At 33.9% G+C, this 18,795-nt stretch overlaps 1 protein-coding gene across 3 annotated transcripts in view; it reads left to right on the top strand.

Annotated features, from left to right (window-relative positions):
* Positions 1 to 18,795, top strand: part of LOC118735232 (CD63 antigen) — a 39,026-nt gene that overhangs the window by 4,951 nt on the left and 15,280 nt on the right. For all 3 annotated transcript variants that reach the window (XM_036464889.1, XM_036464888.1, XM_036464887.1), the window contains 2 exons: positions 13,939 to 14,047; positions 14,104 to 14,463. In XM_036464889.1, the coding sequence (XP_036320782.1) occupies positions 13,985 to 14,047; positions 14,104 to 14,463 (423 nt within the window). In that variant the 5' untranslated portion in view covers positions 13,939 to 13,984. The remainder of the gene's footprint in view (positions 1 to 13,938; positions 14,048 to 14,103; positions 14,464 to 18,795) is intronic.

Below are 18,795 nucleotides of genomic sequence, written 5' to 3'. Positions count from 1 at the left end.
CTTCAAATCGATTTAGATTGATACCCATATTGTACTAATTAATTTATTTTTTTAAATATTTGGATTTAAATTGTTTAAAGGTGGCAACACTTTTCGAAAAAGTAAAACCTTATAGCACTTCTACAGACCGAGCCCTTTATTTGACACCCCATTTTTTCAAATCGAATGAACGGTGCAGATTTGCTGACCTGGACAAAAATCCCTTCACGTATTATATATGTACATATGTACATATATAGATAATTAAATAAGTACATACATACTTATTTTCATGCTTATACAATAAATGAAAAATTGGGCGTTATTCAGTATTACTTGAATCATGAATGAAAATTTATTCTTCATTCGAAATTACTTGAATGATGAATAAAAATGTATTCGTTATTTTAAATTACTTGAATGAAGAATAAAAATGTATTCTTTATTTGAACTTATTAGAATAATGAATAAAAATTTATTCATCATTCGAAAGTGCTTAAATGATGAATAAAAATTTCTTCGTTATTTGAAAATATTTGAATAATGAATAAAAATTTATTCATCATTCGAAAGTGCTTGAATGATGAATAAAAATTTCTTCGTTACTTGAAATTAGTTGAATGATGAATAAAAATTTATTCATCATTCGCAAGTGCTTGAATGAAGAATAAAAATTTATTCGTTATTTGAAATTACTTGAATGATGAATAAAAATTTATTCATCATTTGCAAGTGCTTGAATGAAGAATAAAAATTTATTCGTTATTTGAAATTACTTGAATGATGAATAAAAATTTATTCATCATTCGCAAGTGCTTGAATGAAGAATAAAAATTTATTCGTTACTTGAAATTACTTAAATGATGAATAAAAATTTATTCATCATTCGCAAGGGCTTGAATGAAGAATAAAAATTTATTCGTCATTCAAAATTGTTGGAATGATGAATGAAAGCTTATTCTTATTTTTTTTTTATTTAATTATTCATTTTCCTGATTACGCCCATCCCTGCTACTAGTTATCGATAAATATCTTTTGCATGCAAACAACTGGGGAATTTAACACAGCGATGTCATAGGAATTGGAAATTGTCCCCCGCTGCATTACCTTTTCTATAGTTCAGAACCATCCTAAATTCGACATATGGGATCTAGTTCGCCTTGCACCCCATTTTCTATAGTTTCGTACCAGTTGTAAACGAAAAAAGTAACAAGATGTTTTGTTTTGGGTTACCATGGTAGCAATTTTTAATTATTCGCAGAGATGTATTTTCAATCTGAAATCAAATCTGTTTGAATGAATGTAAATTAAATTGTGCATTTGAAAACACGTTTACATACCTTTGGCTGTAGCTCAATTTGCAGAGGTGCTGACTGTTATTGGTTATGTTCCAGAAGGTCCCATAATGCTAAGATGTTAACACAAATATTAGTTTTGTATTACCAAATTGTGAAAAAGCATCTTCGACGTGCAAACTGAAACCGTATTTGAACGAAAAACCCGCCAAGCAAAAATCGTTTAAAGTAAACAAGCCTCCGCTGCATCCCCTTTTCAGTAGTTTCGAACTAGTTCAAAATTCGCCAGATGAGATCTAGTTCGTTCTGCATCCCTTTTTCTATAATTTTGAACCAGTTCTAAATTCGTCATTTTAGATATAGATTTCTAAAATTGTTTCTAAAAGTACCACATATCGCTGGCTTTTGAACTGGTGGCGATGTAGTTACTATCGGTCTAGTTCGTCTTTGGCGATAAAGATCTAGTACGGAACTACAAATTTGGTTCACCAGTTCGGGGTTTCCCTACAGGATGTATACATATATATGTATGTATGAACGAACTCATTGCGCATTTCAGCTCTGCCGCTACCAAGCAATATATGTATGTATAAATGATGCAAGCGTGCCTCGCGTAACTATATCCATTCGTACATATGTACATATGTTTGTATGGATATATTTATGATAAAGCAAACGGGCTTCGTTGATGTACTGATGGGCATATGTATGTACTTATGGACACCAATGTTTTCATGTATGTACATATGTTTGAATGGTTGTATATATATTTGTACGTATGTACATATGTTTGTGTATGTCCATATGTTTGTGTACGAGTATATATATGCATATGCACATATGTAGTACAAACGAAAACAAATCTAATAAGCTGCTCGTTGATATAAATGCGAACTGTACTGATTGTCAAAAATTATGTGTTTGTTGTACATTTGTTCATGTTCGTTATTGTGCGTATAATTTTCTAGAGTAGTTGTGTGCTCTCGCTATCTCCTTGTATTAACTCGACCTTCGTTGGTATACTCTGATGAACATATGTGAGTATGATAGCAAGGCCAACTTATATAAGGTAGTGTTACAGGAGCAGTTGAAATTTTTGCCCGAGAAAGCCATAAACGTAGCGTCCGTTGGTTCAACGTGGTATTATTTTGCTCTATATTGCGCCGTTTGTGGGCCTGTTGAGTGAATTTATGTCTTGGTTGTATGAAAAATCAAAAAATTTGGATTTTTTGGCAAGTTGTACAACTTATCGCTACATTAATGGCCATGTTGTACAAACTCATTTAATTTGCGTTTATTTTGTACACTAAATAGCCGAAAATGGATAACTCAGCCGAAATAGGTACGTGCTTTCGTTGAATTTTATAAATGTAAGGGTCTGATTATGCATACTTCGCATAACTTCGCACAACCATTTGTACCAGTGCACTAAAAGTGTTACTTAAGAAAATGTGAAGCAAAATCTAAACTCAACAGATCCCTAAGTTTTTTAAAGTTCTGCTAATTTCTGGGTAATGGAATACATACAAAATACATACGAAATTACACTTTGAAATTTATGCGAAGTTATGCGAAGTATGCATAATCGGACCATAAGCCGAAACTATGAAATTGTTAAAATGAGATTTTACAATGAGACTGCTCGCAAAATTGCAATGTTTGTGGGCAAAACGTCCAACTTGATTGCGGATTGATTTGAACCAACGTTTTCGGCTTGCATTATGTCAAAAGGATGTGTTTGTTGTAATTCATTCTGTCATTTACCACCACTGTGCGTAGGCCAATTCATGAAATCATTTCATGCGTTTGTGTATAAACTGAATGAATGAACACCATTTCATGATTTCAACTAACGCGAAATAGAGTTTATGCACTTAGTTTTTACTCAGATCGATGAAATGATTTCGTGAATTGGACTACGAATACATGTGATACTTATGCTTTTAATTTATAAGGTAATTTTATGTTTTTATACTCTTGCTACCACATGAATATATGAATTCGTAATAAAAATATATGAATTCGCCTTGGACGATAGAAAGCGAGTAAGAATAAATGCCGAACAAGGGAATTTGTCTTCTTTCAACTTAAATAAATGCATTTTGCAAACAAAAGTGCGTACGTTACTTAGTGTCTTGGTAATTGCGAATTCGTAAGGATCTATTGATTGCATTATAAACATTTTCATTTATTTGTTAAACATACAATTACTTCTATTACAACCTGGTCCTAGCTGATGCTAGCAGCGCGAATTCATATAAGGTTGTGTCACCGGAAAATGAATAAATAAATTATATGTATATCAGAAAATTAATAAGATGAAATGAAATTATTGTTTGATTTCTAACCAAACCTATGTATGTAACTCAATGGGCTAATGGTTTGCCGAACCGTAAACTTACATATGTTTACACATCCAATTTCGTGAGTAGGTACCTGGTACTCACACCTTTTTTAAGAAGTTTCACTTCTATCATGTGTACGGTGTTACACACGCATTTTTTTATTGAGACATTTGGTCCAACGTTTTCGCCAGCAATTCACGTTCACGTTTGGTTTTGTGGTCGACAGAAGGCATATCCTCTATTGCCGTCTTAAATAACCTGACGAAAGCGTTATACCGGGAAGAAGTTCTTGCGGGTCGATGGATGGATTTATTTTCCCGTCCAAAAAATTTACCAAATCGTAAAAAATGGACCAATTTCTATAACATCGGGAAATTGAGTGGAGTTTGTTGCTCTTTATCGAGAAAATATGCCAATTACGTTTTTTACATATTGCGTACAAAGTGCATTATGTACAATCGTATATTTAATATTTTTTAAAGTAACATTTATAATATTTACATATGAGGATAAATTTAATATACATACACTTAATAAAGACATGAAGATCACACTTTCAGATACATACATGTACTTACAAGTTTTCAAAACTAATGCTGGATTTCCACTAGGCATTAAATGGCAAAATGACAAAGTCGGGCATTAACAAATAATCGTGTCATTACATTAAAAAAAAATAAAAGAAAAACAAAACTTTTTAATATACAACGCTTTTATAAATGGACTATAAAGTAGAAAATAATATTTCTCAATCCCACAGAATTTGTTTTGATAACTTTTGATTTTGAAATTTTAGCAAAAGTCGTTATAAACAATTAATGACATTGAAAACGAAAAACGTGGAGCGCATGCAGTACAAAGCATTCGATTCCATTGATAATAGTCAAACCACGTACATAACATTCTACAGCGAAAGTACAAATTTGAGATCGATTTTAAGCGGTCGTTATTCATATGACCACATACATACATATGTTACTTTTCATATCAATTCAAGTGTATTACATGCGCCCCACGCTTTTCATTTTCAATGTCATTAATTGTTTATAATGACTTTTGCTAAAATTTCAAAATCAAAAGTTATCAAAACAAATTCTGTCCATTTATAAAAGCGTTGTATATTAAAAAGTTTTATTTTATTTTTAATTTTTTCTACTTTTTGGTCTTGTCTGTACAAAATTTTGCAATAGATGTTAAAATAATTCAACTTGCAGTGAAAGGGAACAGAAGACTATGCAAGCACAATGTTGTTTGCTCACATTTAGTATAAACATACATACGTATGTATGTACATACATACATATAGCAGCAGTTTATTTCATTTAAAGAAATGGCGTGTCGTCCATTTCCGCTGTGACGTATATAAATAGTGCATATATTTAGGAGCAATATTTAACTTCTTCTGGCGGGGCGACATCTCCCTGGTATGATGCCTACAACGGGGTTGATATCTAGACTAGGGTGATATCTAGAATTTTCCATAAATAGCTTTGCTACATTTATAGTAGGTGCATTCTTTTGCAACCGAGCTACAAAAGAACACTCGCTTAAATGACGAAATACACGCAAAGCAACAACACAAACTCGGCTATTTATCCGAGCTCAGCCAGGTCGGTTAAAAAATACGCGACCAGAAGGCTAGTGTTGGTAAGTGAAAAAACTGCTCTAATGTGAATTGTTAATGGGAAAGTGGAGAGGGAAATTTTTGCTTCCTTTTATACGTGACTTATATTTTAAAAGAGTATATATATTACGCAAATACCTCGCATAATTACTCATTTAAATTGGTTTTTGTATCTAAATCCCGGCGAACTAATCACATTTTCATGCCAGCTACCAACAGGGTTGATTAAGTAGCCAACAGGAAATTTTACCCGAGTTGAGCGTTCTTTTGTCGCTCGCGTACAAAAAAATGCAGCTAGTATAAATGGTGGTCTGGACATACAACATTCAAAGCGTGGTAGTTAAAAAGTTTTTTTTAAATTTATTTTATACTTTTTGGTCTTGTCTGTATAAAATTTTGCAATAGATACTAAAATAATTCAACTTGCGTTGAAAAGAGAACAGAAGACTATGCAAGCAAAATGTTGTTTGCTCACATTTAGTATATGCCTACATATGTACATACATACATATAGCAGCAATTAATTTCATTTAAAGAAATGGCGTGTCGTCCTTTCCGCAGTAGCGTATGTAGTGCATATTTTTAACTTCTTCTGGTGAGGCGACATCTATCTCTAGAGTTTTTCTAATTGTATGTCTTTGATAGGATACCTACGACGAGGTTAATATCTAGACTAGGTTTGCCATAAATACCTTTGATATATTTATAATGTGGTGGTCTGGACATACAACATTGCAAGCTGATAAAAGCGTTGTAAAATAAAATAGTCATTAAGTTCATTTCCACATGGCATTTTTTCAAATGGCGTACATTTTTTGTTATTTCAATGCCTAGTGGAAATTCGGCATAAATACATGAATTCAAAGGAACATTTAAATTGAACATTAAATTGAAATTAGCAAGAAACCGGAGAATTTTTTGAAGCGTGCTTTCACAGATGATTAGCGATGCCATATTTGAAGATCAGTGGATTATTCAAATTTTAGCAGGTGTTGCCAAAATTCATAAATTAAATAGAAACAAGTAAGAGCAGCGCTGTCTTCGGCTATGCCGAAGGCTTCATACCTTTCATGAACATCTGCAAATTTTACTTTGACAGATTACTGCTTTTGAATACATCTGCATACATCGATAGAGGAGTTACATACTTATATAAAAAATCGCATCTAAACAATCAGAGGTATGGAAGATATACTTTATATGGCACCAATCTAAGTGATTTTCACTGCTATGTGATCGGTATGTAAACCGGTAACACAATTTATTGGGTTTAGTTTCCTACATAAAGGAGATATATGGCAAAAACTGGTATCTGAACAATCAGTGCTATAGGAGATAAAGCTTATACAGCATATATTTTGATGATTTTCTCAGTAGACTTTGTATTATTATTTATAAAATAGCTTACGAAATTTATCGGTTTTAGCTGTTCAAATAAAGAAGTTTTACAGTAAAATCCCATATCTGAACAATCAGATGTATGGAAGATATATGTTGTAGTCATCCGATCCTTGTTATTTTCACTGTAAGTATTCTGTTAATGATGAGTGAAAATGGTGCGAAATTTCATGTTCCTAGCTGCATAAATGGAGGAGTTATGATAAAAGACCTCATATCTGAACAATCATTTGTATGGGGGCTGCAGGTTATAGTGACCCGATCTTTGTTATTTTCGCTGTAAGTCTTCTGTTGATAATTATTGAAAACAGTGCGGAATTTCATGTTCCTAGCGATATAAATGGAGGAGTTATAACGAAAAATTTTATATCTGAACAATCAGTTGTATGGGGGCTATAGGTTATAGTGACCCGATCTTTGTAACTTTGTAACTTTGTACTGTAAGTATTCTGTTGATAATGGGTGCAAGTACTGCAAAATTTCATGTTCGTAGCTGCATAAATGGAGAAGTTATAACGAAAAATCTCATATCTGAACAATCAGTTGTATGGGAGCTATATGTTATAGTGGTCCGATTCTTCCGGTTCCGACAAATGATTAATACATTATAAAAATACACCCACATACCAAATTTGATACGGATATCTCGAAAACTGAGAGACTAGATTGCATACAAACAGACAGACAGACGGACAGACGGACAGACGGACATGGTTAAATCAACTCAGCTCGACGTTCTGATCATATAAGTATACATTTTAATGGGTCTATCTCTTTTTGTTCTGGTACTTACAAACATCGGACCAAAGTTATAATACCATTTCATGCTCATGAAAGGTATAAAAATTAAAAAATATTGCATGAAGTGAAAGGGTGATAATAACCTAACCAAAGCATTGTGAAATGGACCATTTCAAAAAGCATTGGACCAATGGACCAAACGAAAAAAAATTTACCAAATTTGGTCCATATGGACCAAAACGGCAACCGTGTTGACAATACATTTTGAACCGTAGACCTTCCAATTTTCAGCAATTTTACTAACCGACATTGGGAGATGTGTGGATTTTGCATGAAATCGTCCAAAATCAATTTTCTTTGCTGAAGTTCTTTGGTGTGTAGAGTGCTGCCAGATTTCAACTGAAGCAGGTCTTACTTCCAGAGATATACGGTATGAAAATTTCGATATGTATGGGTGATGCCACTCTCCCTTAATATAACGAAAGTCTGCAGTAGGTGGCCAACATTTCAAAAAACATCGGTACAGCCGTTCGCGAGATCACCTCTTATAAAAAGAAGGAACTTCTCTTTATATAATTAGTGTAGGTAACACAGGGCAATACCGATTTTGATGCGTCAAATGTTAAAGCTGTTTTTGATAGACTTCTTTGTGCTGATTACGAATCCGTAAGTATAAAGTTTCCATCAGCTCCAAGTTTTGAGAAAAACGTGGTGAAAGTGTCAAAAAAAAACGTTTTTTGCAATATTTTAGAAGTTCTAGCAAGGAAACAAAAGGTGATAGAACCTTCCACTTAGGCCTAAATAAAAGCTAGAACTACAGACTACTATCCCTGAAAATACTATTCCTGCACCTTGCCCTGATGGTCACCTGTACCCAATTACTTTTTATCGTCCAACAATAAAAAAAATACTGGAAAATTATGCAAGTGAATAAAAAGTGTGTAAAAATTAGTGTTAGCTGTTCAATAAACGACTATAGGTGACCTTGGGGTCAAGGTGCAGGAATGGTATTTTCAGGGATTGAAGTCAGGAGTCCAAGCCTTTATTTAAGCCTGTGGAAGGTTCTATCGCCTTTTGCTTAATTGCGGTAGGTACTCAAAATTCCCAAAATCAGTTTTTCCTGTTCATCAAATTACTATAAGTGGCCATCAAGCAAAGTTCAATCAAGCAAGCGATTTTTTGACGCTTTGACCTCGTTTTTCTTAAAATCTTGAGCTGATGAAAACTTTATGCTTACGGGTTCGTAATCAGCACAAAAAAAATTGTCAAAAATATTAATTAGCCAATACCCGCATGTTTGCGGCGCCTTCAAACACCTTTCGAACGGTAAAACAATGACTCAATTCTATTCTACGCATATCTATAATACGGGTATCGAATTTCAAGCGAATCGAACCATAAATAAGATTTTTTCGAATAGATCGTTCCCTGGCCCCCTTAACGGAAAAAATTGATCCTACCCAGCAAAAAATAGGTACTCGCTTTTAGTGGTAACGTGTTCTAGAAGGCATAGCGTTGTAATGCCTTCGAATTTTTTCGCTTCTTTTAGGCATTGTCGGTAATGCAAAGTAGAATGTCCTACAATATTTTATTTATTTCGCTTCTTTGTTTCATTTTGGGGAATGCAAAGTAGAATGTCCTACAATATTTTTTTTTATTTCGCTTCTTTGCTTCATTTCAGGGAATGCAAAGTAGAATGTCCTACAATATTTTTTGTTTATTTCGCTTCTTTGCTTCATTTCGGGGAATGCAAAGTAGAATGCTGCATCCTAGTCAGCTGAAAAATAGAATGAATATCAAAAAAATCTTTTTCTACCGTTAGTTTCTGTGGAAATTTGTCTCGCATAAAAATCATGTTTTGCTTTGTTCAATTTGCAGCGAAGTTGAAATCAGTCAATAAAGTGAAGTACATGAGTGAGGAAGTACAATTTTAAGCTTAATTAAATATGCATGTATGTACATACCGATTTTTAAGTAAAATCTAAATACCCAAATACATACATATGTTTGTATAAAAACTGATTTATAAAAATTTTAATTAATTTTAATTTTTAAGACATTTTCTGATTTAATATAAATAAGTATGTACTCATCTGGGCATTCTAAATACATTAGTTTCTCTGTAAGGCATTCTTTGTTCGCTTCTCCGGATTCTGTTTATCCATGCGTTCTCCCTTCGTTTGAAGGTAATGCTGCGGGTAAGGGCTTACCGCCAATGACATGCCCATGTTAAAATAAGGCCTTCCTGAAGCGAAAGCGTAAGCGATTCCCATCGCCTAGCTCGTTTACACTTTCGCTTCTGTGGTAATCGTGTTTTTTCTGGGTATATGCTAATCTAGGCAAAAGGCTACCTACGTACCAAATGGATTTTTTTAGCGTAGCTCGATCCTTTAGGAGCAAATTGTTTCACAATTATCCGAAATTTTCCAAGCTTCACAACGAATTTTCCACCTTTCTTATTATTTGGCGCTGTAACCGCCTGAGCGATTTCCAACTTTACATCGTCCGAAATCATCAAATAATGCAATAAAATGCAAAATTTTGGTAAAAAAAATTTTCGCGTTCTTCCGGGTTTTTCCCAGTTTTCCACTTAGAATTTTCCATTCGAAAGCCATTCCGAAGGAATCGCACACAAAATTCCATACAAAAAAATCAATTTCGATTTTTCCAATTTCCCGAATTCGCCGGAGGATTTTCCCAAAATTTTCTTTCGTAAAAACCTTCTCCTGGCAATTACGAACATCTAAAAAAATAAAATGTTTGCCAAATCTGACAAACCGTTCTCAATTGATGAACATTTTTCACACCATTTTTATATATATAGATATGCAAGTGTAAAGATGATCTCTTATTTTTTAACTTTTGTAAAAATGTCTGTTTTTAGTTTATTTTCTTTGTAATTAGCTTTTTAAACTGATATAAAATAAAGACATTTATATTTCTTTGGTTAAAAACACAAATTAATTTTTATTTCTAGTATCCGCACTAAAGCAAGACTACAAAACTAGTTTGTTACCATATTTAAATTTATGGTAGTAATATCTCGAGATATCCCGGGATCCCTGGATTACCAATTTAAGATCCCAAAATCCCGTGATTCACAAAATGGTCCGGGATTGGATGCCTTAGTCGCAAGTTAACGGTTGTTTTCAGAGGCTGGGGCAACAATACTAAAGCAGATAAAATATATATAAATAATTGTTTTTTGACCTTTGACAAATAAATTGAATTGATGTTAAACATATATGTCGAGGGCTTATATTCAATACCCCCTCTCTGCACTTCTCACAAATGAGATTCTGAAAAATCCACCTAAGGCTTAATTGGCATCGGTTATATTAATGCTAACCTTGTACTATAACGCTTGACAGAAGAATTTACATTAAATTGCAAAGTCAGAATTAACATCAGTGATGTCAGGTAAATCCCAGATGGGACTTACAAACATCACAAAGTAGTTTTTGTGAAAATTGCAGATATAGGGTATTGAACATAAGCCCTCGATATATATTTAGATGTGTTCTGGTTATAATTATACTAAACACTAAACTTACAAATAATTTATTGAAAACATCGATGCATCGTTCATAAACATCGATATTTTTGACATCGAGGTTTGGCTCTTGAAAATGAACGATGAACGATGTTGCATCCCTACTTGTTTCTAGATGGCTTAAGATGTATATCAACAAATTATATCAAGAGTTGGCGGGTGATTCAAAGAAACATTTTTCTTCACGCGTTCCTCACGCCACTTGTATCTGTATGCAGCTCTCAAGAAAAGCAAGAACTCCATGTAAAATGACGTACAAGGAATAGCTAAGAAATTTTCTTGTGTACAATTTTCTTGGGGCAGTACGCAGTTCTTAAGAAATTTGCTACGCTTTCTACTAACTCTACTTTCTACTTTTCTAAAGTTTTTTGTGAAAGAAGAGCAAAAGACAACCCATGATTGCAACAGAAATATGTGCCCGTTCCATTATTTCTTGAGGAAAGAGTGAGGCCACAGGCTGGTGTAGTATCACATGTCAAAATTCCTTGGACACACACACGAAATAATGGCAATTTTTATCTTGACCGTTTTCTTGAGAGCTGCATACTGGCCTTGTACCAAAAACTAGCATAAGGTCAGGGTTACCACTGACAAAGAAAAGCTCTTACCATCCGCTTAAAAAAAATCTACCAAATCTGGAAAATATCAACCAATAACTTTTGGCTGAGTTCAAAAAAGCACGCCCAGTCGTTTCTCTTCCTTTCTCCACTTGGCCTTTCCATCGCAGTGGGGGCGTCCCTCTGCCTCTGCTACCACCAGCGGGTTCCAAGTTGAATATTTGCATAACTGGATCTGCGGAGCCACTGTATTTTAATTCGCTGCAATATGTCTATGTCGTTGTGAAGCTCATACAGCTCATCATACCATCGTCTGCGGTTCGCCGTCGCTAACGCGTAAAGGCCCGTAAATCTTCAGCGAAATCTTTCTCTCGACTACTCCAAGAGCCCCCTAATCGGATGTTTTTTTTTGGTTATTTTAATAAAACCTATAGGTCTGATATTTTTTATTTAATTAATTATACGGTATTTGAGATCATATTAATGGTATAGTTATTCTCAGTTTCCTTCAAACAAAAAGCGAAAAACGAAAGGCAAACACGAAAATTCATCATTTAGAAAAACTTTAACTGGAGTTATAATAGACGAATACAGTGACTCAAAAAACCGCTTGGTGATTTTTTTAGTATTCACAATGTTTTTCAATTAAAAATTGTTTGGTATTTGCTTTTAAGAATATTGTTTGCGCTTTAACCAAACCCCTAAAAATCAAGGATTCAAGCTAACTACAGCATTTAGAAAAATTGAAAAAATATTTGTCTATATTTCGATCTTTTGATTTTTACTCTCTTACTCTTATAGCCCATAACATTTGAGTAGATAACCAACAATGTGCAGCTAAAAATTCTTGTTGATTTTGTTTTGAATTTTTTTGCAACCAGTCTTTTTAGGTTTTTCATTTAACTATTGCCATTGATAAAAATGGCGTTGATTTAATTTTGTTTGCGAACAACTATAGTGCGTAACTACATACCTGTCCATTTTTTCTTTTTATTTAAATAATCATTTAAAATATTTAGGCAACAAAAAGCTCCTCGGGATTCCATTAAAATGAGTTTTGAATGGAGCATATTATGTTCGCCTTTTATCGATATACATTTACGCAAATGTATGTATATGAAAAGTGCGCACTAAAGCGCTTGAAAATTAATACATTAAAGTAGACTAAACTTTTGGAAAGAAATTTTTTAATATAAAGATAACTACGAAAAAGAAAGCGGGAACGGAAAGTTTTATTTGTTTTTCAAACAAAATAATAAAAAAAAATTTAGCAAAATGAGAAAAAACTTATCTTATGCCAACCCAAATTTTTTCTACCAATTTTGGTAACAATTTACCAAAGTGGCAACCCTGCATGAGGTGCAGAGTACGTGCAGAATGCATCCACTTGTGTAGATCTCTGGCATGATGCAATAATACAAGCTTGATACTGCCTTAGCTCAGTAGAATAAGAAGAAAAACGGGAAGAAATTAATCTCCGTTTGGGGGAAAAATATAAATTTCATATTTTCTACAAAACAAAATTTGCTTTTTTATAGTGTATTCGTAATGAAATGAAATAAAATAACGGGATGTACATAGCTCAGTGGTTAACGCTTCTGACTTTGAACATCGAATACGCAGGTTCGATCCCTGCTGAAGTCTAGAAAAAAGAAGTCTGATGAGGAGATGTGGTGATCTCGGAAATAGTGCTATAACTTCTACCGCTTAGACTTTGTTGCTTTTTCAATTTTTCCTAATAAACAATCGTGGTAAAAAGCTCAATAAAAATATTAAAAAAATATTTAAAATGAAATAAAATAAGTTAAAAAACCTTTTTAAGAAAACAAAATGTGTATACTGAGAAAAAAGTAAAAAAAAAAAACATTCAACTGTATTATTAGGCAAAGAATTGTTAAAGAAGTAACACTACCTAAGGCAGTCAATATGGCGGAATTAGAGCGAGAAGCTGCCAGTCTATAACACCTTGTATTATTGCATCATGGATCTCTGGTAGATAGTTAATTAGCACTCGGTCGGCCGTCTGGTTGCGATGCGTGCAGGTGGCGGGGAATGAGCGCTTTTGCCTCGCTGAAGGTGCCATTTACAAACGTTCCACATGCAATGACAGTCAAGCAGTTAGATGTTGGATTGATTGCTAAATAAGAGATATGCAAAATAAACTTATAACGATCGGCCATTCGCGACATATGTAGTATGTTTTGTATTTTTTATAATGTACTTAAATGTATGTGTATATTTTAAACCATAGGGAACACGTTTCACTATTTTATTTCATTATGTTTTAAACAATTCTGAACACGTCAACTGAGTAACTAAATATTAACATTTGTTTATTGTTTTCAGTTAATATCGAAAGCTTAACTGTTTTGTTTCACTATGTTTTAAACGATTCTGAACACGTCAAATGAGTAATTAAATATTAACATTTGTTTATTGTTTTCAGTTAAAATCGAAAGCTTTTGCATCAAAGAATAAAAGATAAAAGCAAAATGGCTTCTGGAGGCTTAACGTGTGTAAAGTTTATTACATTTTTTTGTAATTTACTTTTTGCTGTGAGTATTTATACCATTTATTCATTTGAAATACTAACTCATAGGAACACTTTTAGTTGACAGGTCTGCTCATTCTCATCGTGGGCGCTACGACGCAGCTAAACTATGCGCACTATTCGAATTTCGTCAGCGATCATATCTGGACTGTGCCCATCATTTTAATCATTGTTGGCGCTATAATAGCATTCATTTGCTTCCTTGGCTGTTGGGGCGCTTTGCAGGAGAATAGTTGCATGATTTTGTCATTTGCCATTTTGGCGGTTATTATATTCATCTTCGAAATCGGTTTGGGCATAGCTGGTTTTGTTAAGCATGCAGCTCTGAGCGATATAATGGAGGGCCAATTCAACTCCACCATGAAGGAATACAATGAACGCAAGGAAAATAGGGATGCTTGGTCACTTTTGCAAAGTGAGGTATGTATGCAGGCGGTCTAGAGGTTTATCGCGCCATGTGCTCTTCAAAACACTATTTTTAAACCCAACTCTCAGAAAGGTGTGTACAGCTTTTGGGCGTAGGAAGTGTATCTGCTCATACTGTGACCACCTTGAGACCAACCTCCATTTTAGTCTTCTAGATCAGGGATGGGCAGATGTTTGGCTCTTAAAGCAGTCAAAGACCCAGCAAGTGCTACTCAAGAGGTAAAGCAGTTCTCAGGGTGAAGAGGGTGTTAAAAATACATTACAATCAAGAATGATAGAATACAAGATTGCGCCGATCAGAGAGGATTTTTGAGAATTACTTTTGTGTGACGTCACACTGGTGCAATTGCGAGAGAGAAATGCCAAAACGTGAGCAAGAATGGAAGAAGAAGAAAAAATGTTGCAAGGAAAACGTAAACAAGTTGCACAAGTGTGACGTCATGCAAACAACGATTCTGTCAAATTCGTTAAGAGAGGGATAGCGGTCCGAGATCGGCGCAACCTTTGTATTCTCTCAATCGTGCATTACAATCATCATACATCCCCACTTTCATGATCTTCATTGCACAGCAGCTGCTAGGGACAAAACGATACTAGTAAATACTAGTACATACTCGATACTTTTCGTCCGATACCAAGCAATTTTGGTATCGATACTTTTGAACCGAGGACTGAGTAGGTATCGGAAGATAGTTCTTGTATCGAAACCCGATTCAGTAACAATTTTATTCCCGGACTTTTATTTTTAAATCCAATTTTTATTGTGAATAGTTACAAATTTTTGGCAGTTTAGTTTCCAACGAAAAGAAAGTCCTACAAAGAAAGTCCCATTATCATCTAATCTAAGTCCACTTTCTGTGAAAACTCATATTTGGCTATAGGAAGCAAGATAAATTAAAAACGGATTAACGAACGTGCTTGTTTTATTTCTTCCCGTTTATATTCAACTTAAGGCAAATTTACTAATGCCGATTTCGTTTCTCCCGGAAAATGAAACCTTCTCTTTGCCCTCTACACACAAACACTAAAAAGAGGGCGATCAGAAGGCAACATTTTTTGTAGAAACGAAATATCCATTAGTCCAAAAGAGGCACAGAAAATTTGATAAGCTAACAACAAATTCTAAATATTTTAATTTGCTACGGAACTTCTTGCGAAATTCTTGAAGCAAATGTTTTAAAAGGTTATTTTTCTCTCCTGTAAAATTTCTACAAATGGACTTAGCAACCTTTCACTCTAAGCTAGCCATATGAATGCATGCACTACATTATAACATTGTGCTCCAAAAATCATCAAGATTATTACTTCTTTCAGAAATATACCATCGTTACTCTGCAAAAATGCTGTTGACCAGTGTTATAATACAAATAACTTTTATTAGTTAATTTGGATGAAATACATTTTGAATATTCTCTTTGTACAAAATAAATAATTATGTATAACGAATAACATACGTACATAAAAAGGAAGCACATTCTGTTAACAAAATTCTGTGGGGATTTTACAAAACTACATATCGGATTTTGCACCTTTTTCTTGTTTTTGTTTTGTTTTAAAACTTAAAGTTTTTCTTAAAAAGATTAAGTACCATTCTTCTAAAATCAAAAATGATCGTCACACAAGTTATTTTGACAAAAATTCATAGATATGTGATAGCGTTTTTTAAAAACAATTCTTATATATGTACAAATATCGATATAAGTAGGAATCGATACTTTCAGCCCGATACTAAGACTGCTTTTACACAGTTCAACTATTGAATTCAATTCTGCTCGCATGTGGAAGAGAGGGGGTGAGAAGAAAAGGGACGAGTACACATGCGTCTGTACCGTCAAGTCGTTTCAACTTTCTTGCTTTGCTTTTGGCATTTTCGTTGCTTCCCATTTAAAGAACCAAAAACTTGAATTCAACAGAATTTAAACGTCTAAAAGCAAATAGAAAACACAAAAGAGAATGAGCAAGAATTGCTTTCAAGTACTTGAATCATGTAAATCGGGTGTAAGTAGGTATCGGAACTTTCTTTCGATGCTACTTCCAAGTACAGGGATCGATGCTTCCATGGTATCGTTTTATCCCTAGCAGCTGCCGAAATACTAAGACTGCTTTTACACAGTTCAAGTATTGAATTCAATTCTGCTCGCATTTGGAGGAGAGGGGGTGAGAAGAAAAGGGACGAGTACACATGCGTCTGTACCGTCAAGTCGTTTCAACGTTCTTGCTTTGCTTTTGGCATTTTCGTTGCTTCCCATTTAAAGAACCAAAAACTTGAATTCAACAGAATTGAAACGTCTAAAAGCAAATAGAAAACACAAAAGAGAATGAGCAAGAATTGCTTTCAAGTACTTGAATCATGTAAATCGGGTGTTACAGTCAACAGCAAATTCAGCATCTCTCAAAAAGGAAAATAATTATCATATATACATGAGCCGTGATGGACTCTGCCACAAACAAGCACGAGCTAAAACTGAGCAAGTGTTAGTGTGCCTAATTCAGTTTCATTCTCAGGGTTGCCACACAATTTTTTAATTTTTTACAAAAACTCTAAAAAAAATTACCAAACTCAGAAACATTTTTTTTATTTTTATGTAGATATTTTTTTTTGGCGGCGACCGAGCTTAGATTTTTCGAGAGACAGATAAGGTTTTTCCTCTTTTTTGTGACAAACCCCAAATTTGCATAAATATTGCATAATAGTAAGTTAATATTTTAACATACATATGTATGTCATTTTATTCATAATGAAAATACATATGAGCATAATTTGAACGGAAATCTACATTTATGTAAAATATTCATACACAGGTTTATATGTATAAATACACTGGTCTACAAGGGTTTTGCGAATAAGACGGGACCTGGTGTTTCCGAACGGATTTTTCGTGCTGAACACGAATCTGGGGTCCAAAACTTCCCATCACGTCACGTTTTCGAGAAAAAAGGGGTTGAAACCCCTAAAAACAGCGTTTTTGGCCATTTTTGAAAAATTGTAGAGCTGAACCCTGACGTGCTACAAACTTTGTATATGTCAGAAATTAAAGGCTAAATCGTGCCCTTTCGAATGAGCCCTATGCCGAATTAATCGCATGCACCCTTAGATCAGGGGGTGTATTTGTGTCTAGGAGTCCAGGGAAAATTGATCGCAGAAAGAATTTCATCTTAAACGACCATATAAAATGAATGATGCTAAGGTCTTAACTACATTAAGAGTCGCTGATTACGAATCTGAAGTTAGATTTTAAAAATTCAAAATGGCGGATCCAATATGGCGGACTTAAAAATTTTTATTTAGCGAATTTCAGTTTATTTTTTATATCCACCATATTCGACCCGTCATCTTAAATTTTTAAAATCTAACTGCAGATTCGTAATCAGCGACTTTTAATATAGTTAAAACCTTGGCATTATTAATTTTCTATGATCGTTTAAGATTAAATTCTTTCTGTGATCAATTTTTCCTGCACCCCTAAACACAAATACACCCCCTGCTTTAAGGGTGCACGCGATCAATTCGGCATAGGGCTCATTCGAAAGGGCACGGTTTAGCCTTTAATTTCTGATATATGCAAAATTTGTACCACGTCAGGGTTCAGCTCTATAATTTTTCGAAAATGGCCAAAAACGCTGTTTTTAGGGGTTTCAACCCCTTTTTTCTCGAAAACGTGACGTGATGGGACATTTTTGACCCCGGATTCGTGTTCAGCACGAAAAATCCGTTCAGAAACACCAGGTCCCGTCTTATTCGCAGAAAAAAAGTTGAAATTTGTAGACCAGTGATATTTGAAACATTAATTTAGCTTTGAATTCAACTTTTTTGTAAAATAGATTTTGCATTATTTGGTGATTTATTAACCGGTAAATTAAATTACGTTTAACAGTACAAAATATCTTTTTAAAAGAGAGTTTAATTTAAAAATTTGTAAATCTTTATTTTTACAAATTATATGATAAATACGTAGCTGAACTGGGTCGCAAAGGAGACCTATTATTACCGAATTTAAAAATTGTGGCTACTCTAGTTTGATTGCTTCAATTTTAATGGCAAGAGCGCACAGAAATGAGCACCTCTTTGACACTGAATCACTCACCAAAAAGGGGTTGTGTTGAAATTTTTTGTGATATTTGGTACTTTTAAAATAATGAAATACTTTCGAGCGAAAATGTATGTGTATATATGCTTATATGTACATATACATTGCAGTGATGGGCATACCTAAATACTTTTGTACTTAAAGTACCACTTTGGGTACTAAATACACAAATACTTAGTATTTTGAGATGACTAAATACCCAAGTACTATTTACTTAGGTATTTAGGAGCTGCTAAAT

This window comes from Rhagoletis pomonella, unplaced genomic scaffold (assembly GCF_013731165.1).
Source record: "Rhagoletis pomonella isolate Grant_MI unplaced genomic scaffold, Rhpom_1.0 Rhpom_scaffold_00003, whole genome shotgun sequence".
Lineage (NCBI taxonomy): Eukaryota > Metazoa > Arthropoda > Insecta > Diptera > Tephritidae > Rhagoletis > Rhagoletis pomonella.
Note: the sequence above shows the minus strand (reverse complement) of the source record. Positions and strands in the feature narration are given on the sequence as shown.